Raw genomic sequence first — 23,310 nt, forward strand, 5'->3', positions numbered from 1 at the left:
CGCACATGCACACACGTGCGCCTCATTCGGGAAATTGTCAAAAGTGAACGGTTTCCCAGAAGGGCCTGGTCATCTACTTCCACCTCTCGATTGATTGCCATCTCATTTTCATTGCCAGGATTTATAGAGGGGAGGGGGGGGTGGCAGGTGGGGACAGGGGGAGGGTGAATGGTTTTAACATCAATGGTCAAATGCCACAGCTCATCAGTTTCTAGCAGCTTCTCTGGAGGAGCTACCTCTGCATTGGTGTAAGGCATTGCAGGCCTGCCCATTGAATTGGGTCTCCTCTTTAAACAAGTTCTGTATGAACATGGAAACACAGCTGCTGCAGCCCAGTTTAACAAGAGTGGAGTTTTAGTTCAAGTTTGAGCATAGTTGTGAGCATTTCCAGGTTTCTCTCTCCCCCTCCCCCTCTCTATCTCTGTTTCTCTCTATCTCTGTTTTCTGTCTTTTCCCTCTGCAGAGTAGTTGCTTGGGACGGAGGGCATTGCCATTTTTTGTGCCTGGCTCCCTCCCTGTCTCCGCTCCTGTCCTGACAGGCTGATGTATCTCACGTCCTTGGCAGCTGTTCGTAGGTGATGTATTCCTCTTGGAATGCTGAGAGAGTGGGATATGGGAAGGGACGGAAGTGTCCACGTGCCAGGCACAGAGTGTGGTCTGTTCCAAGAAGAGCTTTTCCATGGTCGTGTAAAAGCACACACCATTATTCCCTTGCTCCATAACAGATGTGATAGTAGTGGATTGAACAGCAGGGCAAAAACTACGGGGGGTAGCTGCCAAGTAAATCTGGATCGAAGAGGGTTATATGGGGATTGGAAAAGGTGTTCCAGAAATTGTGATGAAGCACAGGCAACTTTTTGTGGCAGTGGAAATGAACAGTGACCTTCATTGAGGTTGCCACCTGAGAAATGATCTAAAATCAATTTCAGCACAAGAAAAGGGTATAAAAATGACACAATACCCTTAATAACAGTAGCTGGTACAATTCCTCAATGACATTTTTTTATAAAGTGCAGGCACTGCCTCTAGGGAGCAGGATACAACCTTAGGGAGCTGACTAACCACACACCAAGCTTGTTTGCATCACCAGTGAAGCTCATTTACCCTTCCTTCAAGCTCCCAGATAAGTTGCTTCCTCAGCATGACAAGGGCTTTCTCAATTATTGCTCATGTACAATGAAATATGTTCTGAAAGCTACATGCAGAATTAAGCGGCACTCTTGGGCTGAGGCTGGGCAAATCCTATGACTTTTTAATCCTTCAGTCAGCGTGGAGTGGAGACCTGCCAAACCCCCAGACAGACGCAGAGTCCCTCTGTGTCTGTGGCTTTTGACTCAGTGCCGCTAAACGCTTTTCATAACACCATGTCTGCTGTTATCTCTGTCAGTCCATCAATTCGGTGACTGGCTTATTCTGGAGAAAGAGCTACAGCGCATGAGTTCGACTGTCCTTGGGACTTCTCAAAGGCAATTTTGCGATGCTGTATCATCCTCATAGGACTTGGCACTGCTTTGTTAATGAAGTCAAACCTGGCAGCGCTGAAACATTACCAGCCACCATGTTGCCTTGCTTGGCTGGGTAGTGACTTGGATCATCAGATAACACCAGTATACACACACACACACACTCACACACACATGCAGATATGCTATCTCCCCCTGTCCTCTTTGGGCTCCACTTTGTCAGATAAGAACTACAACGTACACCATCTGAATAAAGGATAGCTGGACTGCACACAATAACAGCCTGTCTATGTGACAGAGTGTATAGTCCTCTGTAAAATGGTGGCCTGCTGTGACCCCTCCTTTGTCATTACCCTTGACAGATCTTAAGTGGCTGGGCAAACTCACAGTGTTGTTCAAACCCATCACGTCATGTCAGATACGTGAAGAAAAGTGGCAGAGAAGAGTTTTAATAGGAAAAAAATGTGGAGTGCAAAACAAATCTCCAGCACTCTGACTCACTGTCTGAACTGTTACCCTTGGGACTATAACGAGCGCCTCTGTTCAGTTTAGCAAGGAGTTGTTCGAATTCTGTTAAATACATGATGGATGTATTATGGTATTATCACAGGCAGGCATATAATGCAAGCATCCCACAGCCAGTTAATTGGCAACAGCAGCTGACTTGAAGGATGCTTTTTGGAACAAAAAAAATTGTCAGGCGTCTGTCAGTGACAGTGCTTGACATCTGTAATTTTTCTTGTTGCATGATAGTTTTATGTTCAGTAGAATGAGCAAGCTTTAAGTTCTTTGTCACAGCTTGCCTTTATGAACATTTTGTACGCTTTTACATTATTCATTGTTAGGGTTTTGTGTGTTTCATCTGGGGACACAAAATGAGAAAAAGCAAGCTTTACTGATATAAGCCAGTTAAAATTAGTAGCATTAATTGACTAAACAATTATTTCACTTATTGTGTTTCACATTTAAATGACATTGACTATGGTTTTATGCTTGTAGAGAGGTCGGTATTGTCATACACAGCATGGCGGCAAGGCCCATGTGCCAACTAGTGCCTTAGCAGGAAACACAAGGTTGTACGCTGGCCAAGCTTCAACAGCAAAAATCCCCCAGTCGGTGCTTTTCCCACCCTGGTGAAACTTGTGACTTCCCTTTGTGAGGTCATAACCAGAGGGCAAAGCAGGAAGTGTTGTCTTTGATCTTTCCCACTGTTCAAACTAATTACCTGCCCGCAGCAGCAAGCACTGCTGGCCGTGGAATTCATTAACAGACGATAAAGCCCTGTTCTGGGCCAGTGTGTCTGCAAGGATGCAGAGGAATTTAGCTGCCTTGGAGAGTAACAGCACACAGTCTGCATTCCTCTATGAGATCAGGTTAAATTGTCCTTGTGTATAACATTTAGAGGGTACTGATGGTGTGCAGCAGTGTTTGGCCTAACATCTGGTGGGACATCCTACCTTGAGAAGGCTTTGTATTTGCTTTAGTGGGAAGTTCTAGTGCTGGACAGTCTAAAAACCACTTGAGAGGCTTTTCTGGTTAAAAATTTCCGGGTTGGAAGAATTACATGCAGAATCAAATAAACTATATAAAAAAAGATACAGACAGTTGATCCTCATTATTTTTGTTATGGCATGAAAATGCGAAATTGTCTCATGTCCTAAGTGTAACAGTAGTGAACCCTCAGCTACAGTATTATATGTTTGTCAGCTGAGCTCACTAGTTATTCATCCACTGGATTGACCTCATATTAGACCTGCAGGAGGTCACATACTATAGCTGCAAGCAAATATTACAGTTTTATGTATGTTTGTGACCACACACTTTTATGTGGACATGGTGCCCAAAAGATTAGGTCCACATGCTTTAACTATCAATCTGTCAATTCTGCAACAGCGATCCAATCATCATTCACAGTATAGGGCGGTACTAGGGATGTAGCGATAGCCTACCATTTTCTCACTTCCAATACCAATATGGAGTGCACTGTTGTGAGTATCGGCTGATGCCGAATGCTAATCCCATACTGAACCCTTTATTTAATTTAGTTGCAAAGGACATGTCTCTTAAATGAATAAATTTTCTTTAAAAAAGCATTTTCATTTAATGGGTTCAATTTTGGGCTTGTACACAAATACATCATCATTTTGTTCTATATTTATTTTTTTCAGACACTGATGTGCACTACTAATTGTCATGTGTGTGATCCGTTGGTATTTTCTCTGCTGTTCTGCGGATTTTGAGCCACGAGCCGACTCTTTTGTCATGTCATTGGTAAATCACACGTTGCTAATCACTAGGGCTGCACAATAATATCAGCACATCATCAGTTTTGGCTGATATTGGTTTTAAAATGAAATATCATATCGGCCTGAAATGAAAATATCTGCCGATATGACAGGCCAGCATGTGAAATAGGTCATATTTTCCAGGTTGTGGCGGTTGTCAGGATTGTGAGCCATCATGATAAGAGTAGGCATAATAATATGTTAATTCCAATACAGTTTTCTCCAATTAGAAGGGGAAATATATGTGCCCATATCATTATAGGCATTGGCAATTGGAAAGTATTTGCAGTATTGGATTGTGGCAAAAACTCCAATATCGTGCATCCCCACTAATTACATTTTCAGATCGGATTGGTTGTTTTCAGTTCGGTGTCACCTATACCTGATCCAGCATTTTTCGTCAATATCAGACGAATTCCGATAGTATCAGATCGGTGCATCCCTATCTTGAACTTGAACTGAACAAAATAATTGATATAAAATCCCTTTCCCACCATGTGAAATACAGGCCTCTGTGTGCCAGAAATAGAGAAAATGAAGACAATTCCTATTATATCTGGTGGTTTGGTATTAAATATTAGTCTTGGGTAAAATGTCAAATATGGTACTCCATTTTAGCCTGCTATCAGTACCAGCATCCCTAGTTAAATTGATTTTTTTTTTTTTTTTTTTCCCTTAAACAGTCGAGACAGGACTGAATTAAAAACGGGTGTGAGTGTGACAGGTGAGGACAGTGCTCTACGACACACACACAGAGCCACAACAATCCCCGCCCCTCATCTAGTCCTCCTCACTGAACTCCCCTTGACCCTAGAGGATTATGGATGGCATTATACCCAACTTAACTTGATGTGTTTGCCAAGAGTTTACTATTTACTTCCACTTGGATAGACCTGCTCATTCAAATGGTATAACACAGCCTTGTAACATTGCTCATTTTGAAATATTCTTGTCATTATTTGGATGAATTAAATTGATTAATTATGGGTTTGCATTAGCATAGTAGGCTTGAAGTTCCAGTTTTGCCATCTCCTTTTCACACAGTAATCATTAAAATAACATGAATAGACATCTAACATCTAAACTTCTGTGCTCTCAGTGTCATTTGGTGCCAGTGTAAGTCAGTAGATTTTGCCTGCTGCAGTGGTGTGTATGTGCATGTGTGTGTTGCATCATGCTATCAGTGCAGGATTAGGTAGCCATCCCCCGCAGTCATCACATTAGTGAGTGAGTTAGATGGGTTAAAACCTGAGGGTGGGCCAGAAGTGTCATCTGGCAGTGCTGGCCCGCTGTTCTGCTAAGCCATGAAGAGAATGACCCTGACATGGAGACGTCAGTGCAGGCTTTACAGTGATAGCACACACATGTCTGTCACAGTAGTCAGCCTAATGTCCTTGCCATTTCTTGAGATGTGCAGTCACTTATTGGCATTAAGTTATTTTTTCCCAGACTCTTCATACTAATCAGCAAAAACAAAGTACACCAGAATGGGTTCATTTCACTCGCCCATGTGCTAAAGTGTTGCGTTTTTTCAAAATGACAGATGCATGCGTGCTAAAGTGTTCTTCACAAATGAAGTATATCTGCACGGTGTTTTGTATGGCATGGGGAAGTGGAACATGACAGTGACTAAAGATGAGAATAGTATTGGCAGGGGCTGAAACAATTATTCAACACTCATTGACATTGTCAACAATAATAAGGAAACAAATAATCCGTCTGTTGTTGGATTGTCATCGGAAGCTCTCAAGCCTGCACCGTGCATCCTTTTTACATGGAAAACAGCTGACGCACACAACTATTTTAAAGGTGAGCCTGCAAGAAAGCATTTAAAAAACCCATCACAACACACTGCAAAGTGGGGGAATACATTAAGAACAATTCTGATAAGGTTGTAACTTGCTCTCAGCATGCATGCTAGAGCACTTGAAGAGAAAACCTCTGTGCAGAGAATGGCAAGGTATCATATTAAGTGTAACTCTTACACTAACATTGCTTTAGTATAGCATCAGCATTCTTGCTCAAAGGGTGAGATAAGAGATGTCCTTAATGACCATTTTGTGCACCATAGACTGCTCAAGAAGTGCTAGCAGAATGCCATATGAAGCTAATATTGGCTGAATTGCAGTAATCACAGCGATTAAGTTAGATTCAACTTCTGTCACCTGGGGCGATGAAGAACAAGGCGATGGCACTGTTTCTGTTTTCGCTGGAGCTTGTTTCCTTTTTCTAAATTGCCTTGTTAACTCCAAAATGATGTTAAGTCATGGGTCACTGCATGAATAAGTTCTTTTTAGTCCAAACAGGAGAAGTAGCTTCAGCAGTTTGTGGCAGTACAGTGTCAAATCGGTGTCCAGTGAACAAGTTACTAACAAACACTAAGATTGATGTTTTTTTCAAAATCAAATACTGATGACTGGCAAAAATAGTTCATTATGGTAGAGATGATGCATTTCTTTATTGTAGTTTTAGAGACAATCAGTGTTTCCATTGCACTACAGTAAAACGGTAGTGAATACTCTCTTCATTTACAGAGGAATAGAAACAGTTGAGGAACTAGAAATATGCAAGCATGAATGAGATGTTTTTAAAAAACTCAGGAAACCTGTTGAGTGCTGTATCTCACCCCACTGGGGGAATAAAAGACACATTGCCCACCTGTCAGATTGTTGTAACTCAGCAACAGACACACAACAAATGAGGCAATCCCTCTCCATCCTTCAGTTTTGAGCAACACTGCCAGCACTAGCCAAGTGCCACAAATCTCACCAAGTTGCTGTAATTTTATGTATCCCCTAGGATAAACTGCAGCATTACTCCCTTCCCCATCATCACTAGCACTGCCGCCACCCTGTAATCTCTCTTTCTGTCACTGCAGGAATGGGGCTTCTCTCTTCTCTGTGGTCTGGTAATTGTGAGGTAATCATCTTTTCCCTCTTGAGGGCTAAAAAGCTGTGTTTACACTTCGTTTTTGGCGGCTCGACTTGGCAAGACCCTAATTTACTCTCTCTCTCTCTGTCTCTCAGCGGCAGAAAGAAGCTGCTCTTCTCATTACTTCTCAGTCACATTGCATTAACACCAGAGGAGCTGTTTTTTTCTCTGTTTCCGGTGCTTTTGTTGCAGGGTGGCTGTCATCAGCAGGTTTGATAAGCTCTGTGTACTTTTTCACCTCATCACATGGAGCTTTTCAAATGTTACGGTGCATAGTAGGGATGTCAAAAGAATTGATAGGTGCTAAGTCAATACCAGCTTTTGTAAAAGATACCAATAGTATTTTAGTACCAGCAGTATAGATGCAACTTTGTGTATTTAAATAAATACAATACTTAGAGATACTCAAAGTTGCAGTGATGGTTACAGGGCAGGATTGTTACAGCAGGACATTTCATACAGGTCCTTTAATTTGAAATTAATATTTTGTTCAGGTGGTTTGTTTTCTGCTTTAAGGCTACAGGCCAGTGTTGCATTTGAGCCCAAAATTTAGGTTTCATTTTGACAAGCTGTGCAGCGTTAGGTGAAATTTTTGCTTTGAACAGTTCAAAATGATGTGTGCTGGCTTTACCCCTCCTTTGAACTGATGACTCGGCCTGACTGTAGCACACTCTCCTTTGGATTGTCTGCTTCTGCATTATCCTTTGTGATGTGTGTGCATGCATGGCACATGCCTGCACACACACTCACACTCATAGTCAAAAAGTGCAAAAGTCCACCGAGGTACAGTCAGTCACGCATGCAATCATAACTCTTTTTCTCTCTCTTTCTCCCCAGCTCTCTTTGTTAGTCCCTTGCTCCCTTTTCCTCTCTCTCTTCTGCAAGAGTTGCATAAGTCTGTCCCCTGGTATGCCATCAGTAAAACCTCTCATACACATACACACACACTAAGCACAGTCCTGTGGTGTTCTTGTGGCATGTTACCCTTCAGATGCTATCCCAGATCACACCCACATGCAAACAAACGTGCAAAACCCTCTAGACCTCAGCGATGTCGGTCCAGCCAGGTCCCGGCCCCAGCAGTTAGGCTCCATCTAAATCCCCGTCCTGTCACGAGGGGTATTGGATCAGATCAGTCGTAGCCTGCAGGGCCCATTTGATGGTACATTGATAGCATACCCAGCTGATAACATCCCATATTCTGAACTGAGAGAGACAATACAAAGCCTTCTTCTCCCTGACGCGGGTATCGTCACGGTTACTTTGCCATTAGAGGGAGGAGGCTATTGCAAAATACAAAATTATACTACCCACATGCTTGTGTGTTCATAGCTGAGGCACTTTTATTTCTTACAAACTTTCCTCTTTTTAGTTATTGCTTTCATTTACATGCAGTTCTCTCCCTCTTGCTTCCCTTTACCTATCTTTATCCCTCCACACCCATTCCAACTTGCTTCACACATCCCCACCCTCTCCATCAGCCCCTCACCATCCATCTCCCACGTTACCTCTTTGCCTCCACCTCTATGATATTCAGTCCCTCTCTCGTTCTCTCTCTAACCCCCTTCCCACCCTTCTGTCACTATCTGTCTCTCCATCCTCCCCTGCCTGGCCCAGGAACACAGACATTCCTGACCTGGACTTATCTCTCCCGCAGAGCAGCCTCTGCGGCAGGAGCAGCAGCAGCAGTGGCTAGGCCCTATCTCCAACAGGAAGTCAGCTACTGGCTGCTTCACAGCATTCCTTCCAGCTCAGGGACCGCTCTGATTAATCTGCTCAACCTCCCCCTTTCCTCTTAATGGGTTGCACTCACTGACCATGCATTTTCAAAAGGGATTTGTAAATCATCCAGACTCTTGTCATTTTTTTTTTTTTTTTTTAAACCGGAGCCTAGAAGCTGACTGATAGCTGGACCAAAGGATCTTTACATCTCTCAGCCCAGGGCACAGAATAAATGTTGAGTGTCCCCCTGGGATGCAGACCCACAAAAACATACTGCAACTCTTGTCATGTGGCGACTTAACAGAATAAAGCCTGCAACTGCTTTTGGGTTCTAATATGTAGTTGAAGACATACTGACTGTGCAAATTCTATTATTTTTGAAGGCATGCTGTGAAACGTTTGAAGGTTTGGCTCCAATGCATATTGCATACAAAAACAAGATGTGGTGTAAATGAATATTTACTCCTTTCCAGTCACGCTGAGCTATCAACTTAGAAGACAAGCAGTGTGCTGGTCTCTGGAGTCAAATAGTTTGACTTGACCTGACTAATCTGACATCTTTATGTTCCTGGACTTTACAAGTCAGCCCTGACATTCCTACGCTAATGGCTGTTCCATTAACAGCAGTCATTTCATTATCTTGAGGAGTCCCTTGTTCTGGTTTATGGCATATGGAGAGCACTTCAAAGGATCACTCTCATCACTCGGAGATCTCAACGATATATGATTAACTGCTGATTAGGGATACGGGCAAGCTCTTTACTTCCAGTTGAACTCCTGTGCATTCAGTGAACCTCAGTGAAATCTTGTTTTTTTTTTTTTTTGATGTTGTTTTTTGTATCACAATTTTTAGATGATGATAGTATTGGTCAAAGTGAATTTATGTCAAGAGCTTATTGAAGCTACCTCCAAGCCATCTACTATATTCTGAGGAGGGAGATTTGTAGAGATGAAATTTAGTGTTAAGCTTTTTGATTCCTCTGGAAAAAAGTCAGGAATCAAAAGGGATGAAAGAAGAGTGATAGAAGATTCAAAGCATAGAAATTAAGTGAATTAACCTGGGGTCATGTGCAGCCGTGGTGGTGTTTGAGAGACCCCCCCCCCCCCCCCCCCCCACACACACACACACACACACACACACACACACACACACACCTCCCCCCTCCTGTGCGTCTGTAAACGTTTTATGAAGCTCTTTGAACTCATTAACTGAAGGAGTATGAGTGAGCTGTAGGCACCTTGAGGAAACAAGTGACGGCTTTGTTTTTCAAAAAGCCATTTTGGCACTAAGATCATCTTTGTTCCACTGGCAACCAAAATGTAGGACAAAAACAGTACAGTAATTTGCACTATTCAAAAAAAAAAATACAAATGTATCATGCCTGTTTGAGGCTGATTCCTCACTTTTTTTAAGAGTATCCAACTCTAACTTGCAGACTCCAAAACAGAGTCTTCTGAAAGAGGTTAAGATATGGGAAACGTGCTGATAATACATGATCAGCACCTCTCCTGCACTCCATAGACACACCTCAGCTCTGACTATTGCAAAATGTTGAAACATTTACTGTGTTGTTCATTCAATGTTATTACAATTTTTATTTTATTTTATTTATTTATTTATTAGGGGAAACTCTGAAAGATGATAGTAGAGAACATATGGAACTGACTTGCCACAAATATGAACATAGACTCCCCAGCAAATGCTGCCTTCTGCCCAGTCAGGCGACCATGTCTGTTTTCTCCATTAGAAATCAATTATCAACAACTATGATGTAGCATACAGGAGCTCAAGGTATGAGTCACCAGGGAAAGGGGGGAAATCGTCCTCCAGCAGTCAAAAGCAGCCATATTTGTCTCTTCCTTCTAGATGCCCTCTGAAATAATTCCTTTGTGATTGGTCCTGGAAGTTCCACCACAGGAAATGTTTTCACCAGTGAGCGCCTTACTGTGGCTATCTCCATTTCCATTAGGAAAGACTTTGGACACAGTTAAATAACACAACTGGAATGATCACAGAAATAGGATTTCCCCCTCTGCAGTTAGTGATCCTAGGTTTCCATACTAGCAATTCCAATTATAAAGAGGTAAAGCACTTTACAAATACTCTTAGTTTATTTTCATCCAGAAGCTATCTGTTGTTGTAATCTAATCCTGATTTATACAGGCATGTAAGACATTGCACACATTCAAGCTCTTACAACATTGACCAGCAGTGCGTTTTTCAACCCTTTTTTTGTTTAATCCCAGAAGCCTGTGTTCATCTCCCTTGCCTCACAAAAGTTTCCCATCTACCATCATGACTTCAGTTAAAACTGCTGGCATTAGCTACACTATTAAGTACAAGCTGGTGCTGTGAGAGCTCGTTCATGCAGAGATCAATGTTGGTCATTAATCTGTGATGCTTCCATCCGGAGGCCTTTCGAGTATTTTAGGCTCCATAAATTTGGGCAAGGTAGTGTCACACTGCTCCCGCTGTCAGCCTGACCACTGAATTCCTCTGTGTCAATTGAAATTCTTGGTTATTGATTGATGGCTTTGCTTTCACAGGGTCTGATATCGTGGCGTAATTTGAATCTTGTCTCTTTTGTAGACATGCATATCATTGAGAGTGAGGAGAGAGAGAGGCATGTACAGAGACACAAATGTCATAAAAAACACTTATGTAAGAACATGCACACAAACACATGGCAGGGCTCAATGGTGAATGTAAAAAATTATATAGATAGATGGATGGATAGATGTATTGATAGATTTATAGATAGATCGATAGATATACACATACACACAAGTTAAGACTGATATATTTACAGATTGAGTGATGATGTATTAAATGACTTAGTTGTAAAAGTTCATTAGTGACTTAGCTCAGTATTTATAGCACTCAAACAAAATGTAACACATCATATTTCCACATAAAATGTATGTAAGCACACCTTACTCGTTCATTTCCTCTTTGTCTCAGTTTTTAGTCTACCATCATACTCCTCCATCCATCCTTTCACAACCCAATCCTTTCCTCACCCCTTCATCTTTTACTCTTCATCCCTTGACCCTTACCTCTATCCCTCATCCCTACGTCTGAACCCTCAATAATTCAGTTTTCCATCACACAAAAAACTTCTTTGAATTCATATCCTATTGGTGTGGTTTTTTGTTCATGAGTTTGTGTGTATGTGTGTAACAGAACACACTGGTCTCCATAAAACTGCCTCCATTGGTTGCTTTTTTGCCAGGTACAAGTTGGGGTACTGTATGTATTGTGTTTATCAACAGTGTCTCTTCAAATGGGGGGTCCCCTTGAAACTGGCCTTGTGTTTGCAAAGCATTAAATTGTTGGCAACTTTAACCAGTGAAAACTTTTTTTTTGCCATTTCTTTTTTATGTTCTTCTACAAGTGGCATCATCACTATAGTTGGCTGTATTATTTTAATTCCCGCACCATTTAAACATAAATTAAAATTGAATCACCTGTGTAGTATTTGTTGTCTGCATTTGTTTGGCTGTAAAAGTGTTCTCATTTGCGAATGACTATTTTTAGGAGCAAATGCCAGTAAAAAGCTCCCACCGCTGAGTCCTGCATGATTCAACACACAAGCAGTGATACACACATACACAAACTCTTCAAGGTCAAGTAGCTTCATGTAGGTGAAGTCTTGCAGCAGGCTCAGTGTGCCAGATTCCTACAAGCTCAATAAAACCACTGCTAATGTCTAATGTTTCCACATTCCTTAGGGATCGCTCCCTTACAGCAGTCGAGTGCACTCTCCCTGCACCAGAGGCAGGTCTGCTATGTAATATATATGTTGATGGCTAATTAGCCCCATGTAATATGAGTGTGTATGTTTGTACGTGCATGCATGTGTGTGCAAGTAGTCCGGGGGTGCTCATTAACCCCACTTTACCAGCAGTGCGTTTAATTGCTTAGTATGTAAAAGGCTCAGTGTGTTCAAAACAGACATATACAAGCCTATTAAGATGATGTATGCATGGTTGTGTGCAGGCCCTACACACCTTTCGGGCCTTCCAGAGGGTGTTTGTATATGTATGAGAGTGTGTATGTCTCTGCATGATCAAGACTGATATAATTCTGCCAAATGGGGTGTATTGGGGATTTTATCCCAAGCTGTTGTGTATGTGTGTAAGTAAACCAAGTGGGTCTTCCCTTTCCGGGCCTGTCTGCGTGAGTTATGGAAATACACGTCTCCTCCTGGTACCTCCCGGTGTGCAGCCCTCTCATGGGAAGCAAAGCAGCTGGGTCTTGAAGGGCCTCACAGTGTCTGGTACTGTCGAAGGCGCTCTGATGCGTGTTGAGATCAAGATGTGGCTTTGTGCGGCCGTGTGTGTTTGCGCCGTGTTGCCGGTTTTGGTTGTGTATGGCTCGGTTACAGTGTGTGGTTGTCAACTGCTGTTTTTTTCCTTTCTTTCCCTTTCTCATCTGATGACACTCACTTTCACTCAGTGCCTTTGAGGTTGAAATTCCTTTGGCTTGAACTCACAGTCCTGGCAACAGCCAACAGCCCATCAACTCGGCTCAGCTCTGACAGCAAAGGGGAAGCAGAAAATAAGATATGAAGTCACTACAGGATGGAAGAGGGGAGAGAGACTTGGACAATACTGAAGCTGCCTTGGTTTCTCACACTGAAGTGGAGCCTATTTATGTGGAGCTATGTGTTATTGAGGATACTCCCTGTGACTAAATGTGGTGATTGCCATGCTGTGCACTGTCGTAAGTGCATTCTCGGGAATTCAGGCCATGCATCTTTGGGGGAAAAAATCGAATCATCAAATGCTTGCACTTTGTTATCCTGTATTTTTGCACCCTTGTCCCAGAGTTTTTGTCATTGTTAATTCTAGAGCTGAGCCAGATAGTTAGAGCAGATGTGTTGTTTTTTCTATTGTCCTTCTGGCTGACTTGTATGGACCCAGTACAAATGATCAGGAAAGAAGCCGCAAAAAAGGATAATAGTAATTGATTTAGCCTATAAAATAGGCTAAATCAATTAATAAATCAGTTGAACAAAATATAAACAGGCAAATTGACAAGCAAATGTGCTGCTAAGCCTTTGATGAAATATTTCTTTGGACCAACTTTAAATTGAATGCACAAACACCCTGTCTCTGTTTTTGCCCTGAATGTTCTCTGTAAGGCAGCACGATATCCCAGGCTACGGTTATGGTTTGGGTTAGGAAGCACTGCCTCACAGGCAACTTTCTGGCATAAAGTACCACAGATGCACAAACTCTGTTGATAGATGTGGAAACTCAAGGGAAGGCATATCTTTAGGGATGCCTGTTTATATTTATTAGTGTCAGATGAAATTAATGCCAGTACAGAACAATCAGAAAACAAGCTACTGTTTTGTTTACTCCCTACTAACACAGAATAGACACAGGCACCTATTTTTTTCCCCGATACCACAAGGGGAAGGCAGTCCAGTCCAGCACAGGCCAACCCCAGTATAACTGCTCAGGCTGGGCTTCCGGATACGGATCCAATTACAATTATTAGGTTGTTGGCTTAGGCCTAGTTAATACTCACTCCACCCTGACCCCCACTCCCTTAGTTAAGGTTAGAGATTAAGGTATGTGCACTGAATTAGGCCAAGGGCAAGCTTCCCAGAGGGACCTTAGTGCCAAGTTCATATTTGATGATTTATTAGCATTGCTCTGTCCATACCTGTGCGCTCCATTTAGTTGTCCTTTTCTCACCAGTAACACTCTGAGAATCTGGGCCTGAGAATCTGGGCCTGATTTTCATAAAGTCATCTTCGATGAAACAAGATAATCTTAGTGAAGATTATATTGAGAAACTCGTAATTGAACAGCTTGCTTGGGATTCGAGTTAAGTCACTGCAAAGATTGAATGTTTCAGTAAATTTGCCTTACATTTACTGTATTTGATCTTATCTCATGGCCTTAGTCAGAATCCCCCTTCTGTTTGTTCTAAGATTTCAGAAAAGATGGAGACAAATCATTCTGATATATGTGTATATATATATATATATATATATATATATATATATATATATATATATATATATATATCTGGATAGATAGATATAGATACATAGATAGATACACATGTTCAAGCCCTCTGTTCATGCTGGAGTGCATGTGAAAGGGGGTTAGAGGGAGCTTGGGACATGGGATGTTTTCTAAATGTTTTGAGTTAAGAGAAAAAAAGATGAAGAGGGAAGGCAGAACTAAGAGATCAGAAAAAAATGTGAGTCAGGCATTACAACCACACATTTTTTTTATTTATAGAAGTTTGAGTCAAAGCTGTGTGGCTTATCTTACATGATCTTTCGATCCAAAATGTTCACTCACTTTTTCCACTTTACTGATTAAGATATAATTCAAACACTGAAGGTACACTGAAGACTACTTCAGATACAGCAGGCCATTGGTGTACTGTATATGAGCCAAAGTTGGCTGTGCCATCCTGTCCCGTTATCAGTAGAGATCCAATTTCCAGTCCACCACACCATCATCTCTTTAATTAAAGCCACATTTTCAATGTTGCTGTTGTTTCAGATGAAGGCTTCAGAAATACCATAATACATAATGATCTGTCAGATTATGTGTACAGAACTCAGATTACAACATATTTAAAACATGTTGCCTCACATGAATAATGCAATCCCCCTCTTTCCCACTAATTGCATTGTGGGGCATGCGTTGTCCCAGGATGGCAAATGGACATGACAAAGAATTCGGAGGATCCCACATGAACACCCCACCTTCTCATAGTGGAGCTGAAGCCTCCTTTGATTGTAGCCCCCTCTCTGTGAGCTGTAATGTTGTAAATGTGTGTGGTCCCTTATTCAGAATATTTTAGACAAACATACTGGCTGTTCTTCAGACTCTCCTCAGGCACTTGACAGAGTGAGCCCTGCATTTCCTTTCTACAGCATCCATCCTCGTTGCTAGGAGACTAGGTTGATCTTTTTATTGACCCAGCTCACTTCCTGTCATTCTTTCTGTTTTCTCTTTTCTCTGTGAAACACCCACATTATTACTTTCCCACAGTATTAATCAGTTATTGTTGCCTAAAAGAAAGCACCAAATGAAATTTTATCCATGTGTGAAATAGTATTCCAAGTGCCTAATAGTAAATCCCCCAATGCATGAAAATCAAAAGTGATGGTTTGCCACTTTAGTGTCACTATACCAATGTGCTTTCCCCCTCACTTTATTTTTTCCATGTAGAGACCTAGAAAATCTTGAGTCATAAACCAGGAATAGACTGTTTCATTATTGATCTGAATTGTGATATTGAAGTAATGCATGGATACACTTAAGATACACCAGTCTATTTCTCTGCCTGTAAGTTGCTGAAAGGAATAGTTCATGCCAGAATGAAAACTGCGACATAATCTACTCACCTCCTTGTAGCTGAAACTCCATTGAAGCTTGGAGTACCGTCAAACACACAAATTAGCCCTGGTAGTTTATCTCAGTGCTCTCCCAGACTATTGAAGTTAACAAGCAGATCTTTTCACAGCTCAAAAAAAGCATAATATGTCCATCAAATTCTCCACTCAGCTCCTGCTGAATAATCCAAGTATTCTGTCGCCAAAACAATTGCACTGTGGCTCCAAAAGTCGAATATTTACCTCATTATTTGCTATATTTTCCTCACTCACAATGCTTTGGTTGTGCTTGCACCCTATTGCACTCTGGTAGAAGACTTTGCTTGCCACTGTAAGGATGCGCATACGACCAGGCACGTAACTATTGCCCCATTCCAGAATTGTCAGTCAGGAAACTATAGGAGATAATGAGGTAAATATTGGACTTGCGAGGCATCCTGACATGGGGTGAGTAAATTATGACTGAATTTTCATTTTGGGGGTGAGCTTGTTCCTTGAAGCCATGAATAAATCATGGACTTAGTTAATTCAGCCTTAGCTTTGCACACTGCACATAGTGTGGAGTGGATAAAAGGAGCTAATGCAAAGATTAGCTCAAGCAGCACGATTCAGAAACATTTCCGAGCAAACACCTTAATCCTGTGGACAGTTGGTCTTGCTGGGATTTTTGGGACTCACCTGCACAGCTCACATTTATTTGCCTCGCATTTCTTTTCCTTTTTACCATGTCTAGCCTATTACTTTGTTTCCATGCGTTTGTTGTTGTTGTTGTTGTTTTTAAATAATGATTCAATTCATAGTCAGCCACAGAGATACTTAACCTTTTTCATTGCACCTTGACAAAACCTTTGTTGAATGGCAACACAAATATGTTTTTCATTCAGCTATTTAGATGATAACTCTAGGCCTATAGGTTTATATAGTTGGCAAATGAAAGAACTCCCATTTCTGAATAATGGTTGTTCCTGAGAGTGACTGGATAACCAGGAACAGTGTGGTTGCTCTGAATTAGGCTCGACAGTATGATAGACAAAATCAATTCTCACATTATCTTGGACCAAATACCTCTTTGTTGATATTGTAACGCTATTGTAAGGATGACTGTTGGTGCTTTCATTAGATATTTCCACAATCATTAGTAGTGTGGATATGACCAAGCAGAGGCAAATAAGAAAACAACTGCATGTCGTTACTGCAGTGCAGCCTTTAAACCCAGCATAAGGCAACACTTATTATAAGTGTGTATAAGACACACTAGTTTCCATGTCACGATACCGATAGATCACCCACCCTACTCTGATTGACAGGCAGATGGGGCTAAATTCCAGGTGAATGTGTCAGTATTTCTGTCTCTATCTCACCTGATCCCTGGGAGAAACAGCTGCTTATTCTGCTAACAGCACTGGAATTGAGTCTTCATGATTTTTACTTTGCGCAATAAGGCTAGACTATGTACGTGATCCCAGTTTATTGATTGACCTCTACAATAATGAGGCTAAAATGCATCCAAGTACAAAAAGGCAGTATGAAACCAGATATTAGATAGATATTTCTCCAGACGGTTCCTGCAGCTTTGATATATGCTCATTAAGCCAGCCAATTCTCTGTAGGTGAATTATACAGACTGTGCTGACTGACACAGATTATCACCACAGCCCAACTAGACTGTTTTGAAACAACAGTCTGAACTCACTGAGAAGGAGAAGCCGTGAGGATGTCTATGACTGCACTTATTATTTGCCTGGAGGAGCTTTTATTCCCTCTTATTATTACCCTGTTTGTAATGTGTAGCTTGAAAATAATACTTACTCGTCTCATAATTGAAGCTTATGTTTTCAGGCAGCTGTTCATAAATGCGTCAGCTGAATCTTTATATTCTCTTGAAACACTGTTTCCCTTCATTAAATTAAAAGCGTACAGCCTGCTTTAGAATTGGGAATAATTCAGTCTGTCCCTCTGCCTCGTGAAATCAAATGGAAATTTTTCAACCAGAAAGAACCAGAGATGGGAGCTGTTGTCATGCGTGCTGGGCTGTCTCTGCATACAAACATGCATTTAACAACACATGCTGTATTGTGCCTTTTTTTCCAGCCCTGGCCTCTGGTTTGTCTTGTGTTATTTTGTGCGCTAACAATACCATTGAACCCAAACATATATTTTTGTGATTTTTTTTTTCTTTTTTTTTTTTTACAGTCAAAGATGCCATTAGGGCCGGCAATCCATAGAGCCTGAAAAGATCTCACTTTCAGACATTGGTATTTGTGTTAAACAACCTTTACAAGAGTTCAGTTTAAGTCGATACATAACCTTGTCAAAACTCCCAAGTTTTGCTGCAGTGAGTTAACTTTAACTCTATCCTTGGTGGGCTGATGTCCACTCATTGACAGGAGTTTTCACTGTCAGCCTCATTATAGTGTTTTAGGCCAAGAACCACACCAGGAGACTTAAAACTAATCTTCTTGTGCCATTAGTTTGATGTTCAGCTATTCACTGCTCCACTCAGCAGCAGCCATCTGGATGTTGGAGCACTGAAAACACGGGATAGTCCAAGGCCCCACCCCCACCCCCAATCCACCATCATGTAGAGTTTATTGCTGAGGTTTTGGGAAGACACAGGCCATGAGTTATTGATCGTGGCCATCTATCCTATGTTCCAACCACGAGATCAATCTGCTGCACAACTGCAAGCGGGTGTTTTAACATTTGGTGAAGATGTCATCAAAAATACACATCAAGGCAGGAGTTACCTCACACCGAAGAAGTTTTTGGAACGCTCATCCCGAACTTGTCACAAGCAGGGGCCCACTGTGAGACTGCTCCTCCCCACAGGCAGCCATCTGGATAAGTAGGGAAGTGCGGAGGTATGCAGGGAGAGGAACATCTGGTCTTTTCTCAGTTTCCACTGACAGGACATGTAATGGATGGGACATTTACACCCAGCCAGGCCCAGATATGGACCTATACTTTTGGTTTTTATGGGCCTGCAAACGGTCAGAGTTATTACATGCCTCTGGCTGGATTATTTGGTTGTTGTGCTTAATGATAGCCTATCATATCCGTGATGGAGTTATACACATCAATCACATCAAGATTTCATAATATAAATGTGGTTATGAGAAAATGGATAACATTGGTAAGGCCACCACTATAAGCCTTTGAGCTCACAGTACTCCAATACCATTAGGGACAGCTTTAATCCAACTCTTTGCTGATAATGGACCTCTTAAGTTAACATTATTGTGCAAAACAATACATGCTATCAAGCTTAGCTGGTCACCTTATGACCTTAGTGTTGCCATTAATCATCCTTAAAATACTGTGGTGACTTGTAGTCTTAGGTGAGAATGTCCAGATACGACCTGTTACATTATCATAGCCAAACCTGACACAACATTGTGAATTTTAATGTTTTACGATAAACTCAATACTGTGCTACATCAATCTAATAATAAAACATCACTGTTAAAGTAGAAATGTAAATAATATAGCATATGTATTTGTTCATACACTTGTTCCCAGTATGTGTTTTTTTAGTCTTACGCATGATTTGTAATAATGATAAATTTAAAAGCCATGGACAACTCCAGCTAGCTTAGCATCTTGCTGTCCTCTCTGAATGAAGAGATGCATAGGTGCAGTACATTTAGCAACATGGAAATACGAGGTATAGACAGAGTTCAGATATTGGTTATTATAGCTTTGGTTTTAGATTAAGGATTAAGCCTGTTGGTCTATCGCTATAGATTCACTAATGCTTTTAGCATTTTGTAGCATTTGCTATATCTATTTTGACTTGTGCGAGAGCTCCAAATTGATTTATGCCTTTAAGCTGCTGCAGATCCGTGCCTTTGCAATCTATGACCTGGGAATTATCTGTATCCACTCTGCCTACTGCTCACTGTGCTCAGCGGCACAACAATTTGCATACCTTAACCACCAGACAGTCTAGCAGGGATTCTTCAAATGAATTCACATTTTCTATGAAATAGGCCACGCGATAAAGAGGTTAATACCGTAGTGACTTAAATGCAAAGAATTATTGCCTATCTTTTGAAATATGCTGAATAAATAAATGAAGGGCTTCTTCCGCCACATTTCATTTATGTTTTGCATGGTTGTATAAAGACTTGTGTTGGGTAACACTGATTTTTAGCAGCTTGCTTTTCATGAGGCTGTAGCCCTCCTGCCAATGTTGAAATCAAAATGTACTGTCTTTCTGGTGCTCTAACACCCCAAAATAACTCACTACCCAGACACCACACTACAAAATTAATTTTCTTTTTTTCCCTGATATTTTTTTGTCAACAAATCGTATTAATTATGAACAAAAAGCTTATGGCAGCACAATTGAAATTGATGCACACAAAGCGCCGTGAGGCAGAATATTATGCTTGTTAATATATTGCTGCTCAGGCGTGCATACATGTGGTTGTGTGTTCCCATTATTCCACTTGCATGACATGAAGTTGATATTTGTCTTGGCTGTGCGGTGACCTGTATAGGTGAGGTGGATCAGGTTAGGCCTCAGGGCTCCGAGGATAGAGGAATGTGCCTCAGCACTGAAGTTCCACAGGATTACAGTACCATAAGACAGACAGAAGAGCAGTCTCAGGCTTATAATGCATACACACACACACACACACACACATAGAGGATATTCGCCCCAGGCACACATGATGTGTCTACACATATATTCTCACCCACCTTTACATTCACATTTGCATTCTTATGTGAACGCACTCACACATTCTGTTGCATGCAAGCACAAATGTAAGTGCATGTTTGTTTGTAATTCATACTTGTAAATAAAATATACATGCTTATGACTCTGTGACTTACAAATCCAGCCTCCTGCATGATCAGGCTATGCACACTTGCACACATTCTTGCACACTCACCCTCTTGCACACATATAATATTGACACCGAAGGAATTCCAAGCAGCTCCTTAATCCAAGCAAGTGCTGACTGAGGCTTAGATTGGAGGATGGTGGTGGAGAAGGATGGCAGGAGGGAGAGGAGGGAGAAAGGAGAGATGGTGAGATGTGCAGGTGAGGGCAAAGGGTTTAAAGCTGGGTGGATGGGGAGGTGGTGGTGGTGGTGTTAGGGGGGGGGGCTAGATCAAAGAATGTGACTTTCCCTGGAAGCAGTTGTGCTTTCCAGGCAGGCCGTGGCCCAAAAAAGTGCTGTAACTTTTCAGTTTTAGCAGCTGCTACACCAAGGCCGTTTTGAATAAGCTTTGCATTTGCGTGCTTTAAGTCAAGCTAAGCATATTTGAGTATTCACATGTGAATTGGAGCATGTCTAGTGCTATAGTTACGTCGGTGCTTTGAAAAACAACGCTCTCTGTTTTATTGATTGATGGCAAATTATGTTGCTGAGTATTTATTGACTCCTCGTGTTTGTTTGTGTTATTGATTGTTTGTATGTTGTTGAATTACTTTACAAGAAATTTCAGGCATGACTGTCTTTTGATTACTCTCTCTGCCAATTCCCAGTTTCATCATTTCTTGTTATTTTTTATGTCCTCTTGTAGAGATTACAGTATAGTCCCTTTAAGGTAAATGGAATCTCTTCACACTTGCACTGATGATGTGGATGTTTGATGTGCATCTCCACGCTGCAGTAACTTGGGTGAGGAATGTCATGGACAGTCTGATTTTGTTTCTAATGGCCTGTCCTTTCCCCTATTGTTGCCCTGCAGGTATGACTACAGAGAGATGCTCTACAACTCCACATTCTGTCTGGTACCACGAGGACGACGACTCGGTTCCTTCCGCTTCTTGGAGGCATTGCAGGTCAGCAACATGCATGTGCTCACATTCACACAGATATACACTGACCCTGGATTGCACCAGTAAGGATTAAAGTAATGTAGGATTAGGGGTAATCAAAGTTTAGTAAATCTAGGTTTAAAATGGATAAAACTGCATTTAAAAATAATTTAAGATGCGTTGTGCCACTTAATTTCAATCCAGATTTACAAACCCTTGATCGACAGCATAATCTGTGATTAATTTCTTTACATTTATAAGACATATTGAATTATGTGACTTAAAAAAAGCATACACCATTTTCAGGGAGAGGAGGGACAGAGAACAAAATAAGTTGTCGATGAAAACTCACTAGCTTCTGTTTTAACGCCGTAGTGCATTATTATTGGTATCAGTTTTTGAAAACCATTTTTTTGCAACTGTTCTGCCCGCTTCTCTGCACTGGCCAACTCACCATAAATGTCACCTCAAGGAAGTAGCAATGTCTAAGAGTTTGTTTTTTAAAAAAAAAACAACTCTGTGAGTGTGCTCCTTATTGTCACAAGAGGAACTCTTTCACTTTGCCCCATCCAATCTGATACCTTTAAAACCACTTTAGAGGCAGGATTACATATAAAACCTTACTGGTCAATAAAAGCCACATTAAAATGGAAGGTTTAAACTTAACCCTGGTTATTTTTAAACTAGGTTTAAAGTTTGGTGTGGTAGGATTGAGAACTTAATCCAAGTTTAGGTTTAATCCTTGTTGGTGCAACCCCGCCAAACAGTGATTTCTCACGTGCAAGGATGATTTTACCTTTTCATGTGAACAGCATGCCTATAAATGACAATAAAAATCCATGAATCCTTGAATCCTTGAATTTTCACAGGCTGGTTTGAAACCATCCACCTCTCTCTGCAATCTTTCATCTTGAGCAAAACACCAAAAATTCTGGTATTTTTGTTATTAGATGTAGCACTACAAGCTTTTTTGGCTGGAAATAGCACAGAATTATAGCAGTGTTTTTGCAGCTTAAGTATCTAACTAAATAATGTCAGTGTGTATGAATGCTGATTCAGTGTCAGACTTTTTTTATGGGTAGAGGATTTGGACTAAATATAACCCCAGATGGTGTTGAAAATATACTTTCATTTGTCTTCATAGCTCAAAGCCTCCATTTCTTAAACATAAAATGGGTTTTGGAACCTGAGGGGGGCAGATGAACACAACTCGAGCAAAGATATTTCAAGAAAATCATGTTGTGTTTCAAACCCGAAGGCTGTGGTGACCAAACAAAGGGCCATTAATCAGTGTTGGGGAATGGAAAAAGTGATGTACTGAGTTAATCAGAGTATCTCTTTCAGCCCCCGCCAGTCATTTTGTAATTGTGCAGCCAGTGTCAATACAGCTGCCTCTGACTCAGCGTCTTCTCTGCTGCCTCTGCCATCTTTTCTTTCTTGTTGTCACCCTCTTCTTCCCGTCATCTCCATCCCCCTATTCTCCTTTTCCCGTTTCCTTCAGTTTTGCCCCTCGTTTCATGTTTGTCCACCCTCCTCCCTTTCTTCTTTTCTTGTCATCTCTATTACCTCTCCAAACCTCTTCAATCATATTGTGTGGTCATCTTCTCTCATCTCTTCTCCTCTCCTGCCTGTATTTGCGATGACTTGAGGTGTGGATGTTTAGTGACACTCCACACCAGATGAGGAGGGCTTATAAATTTCCAGGATAATGATGAGGTCAGTGGTGTATCGTGCAGCGGCGCACACTGTGGCGAGTCCAGATG

The 23,310-nt window shown here is 41.3% G+C and overlaps 1 protein-coding gene across 1 annotated transcript in view; it reads left to right on the top strand.

The window, feature by feature from the left end:
• LOC115373772 (exostosin-1a-like) overlaps nt 1–23,310 on the top strand; it is a 55,985-nt gene that overhangs the window by 12,938 nt on the left and 19,737 nt on the right. The window contains exon 2 of the mRNA XM_030072328.1: nt 21,478–21,571. Within this exon, the coding sequence (XP_029928188.1) occupies nt 21,478–21,571 (94 nt within the window). The remainder of the gene's footprint in view (nt 1–21,477; nt 21,572–23,310) is intronic.

The sequence above is a fragment of the Myripristis murdjan genome, chromosome 16, assembly GCF_902150065.1.
Source record: "Myripristis murdjan chromosome 16, fMyrMur1.1, whole genome shotgun sequence".
NCBI classification, from domain to species: domain Eukaryota; kingdom Metazoa; phylum Chordata; class Actinopteri; order Holocentriformes; family Holocentridae; genus Myripristis; species Myripristis murdjan.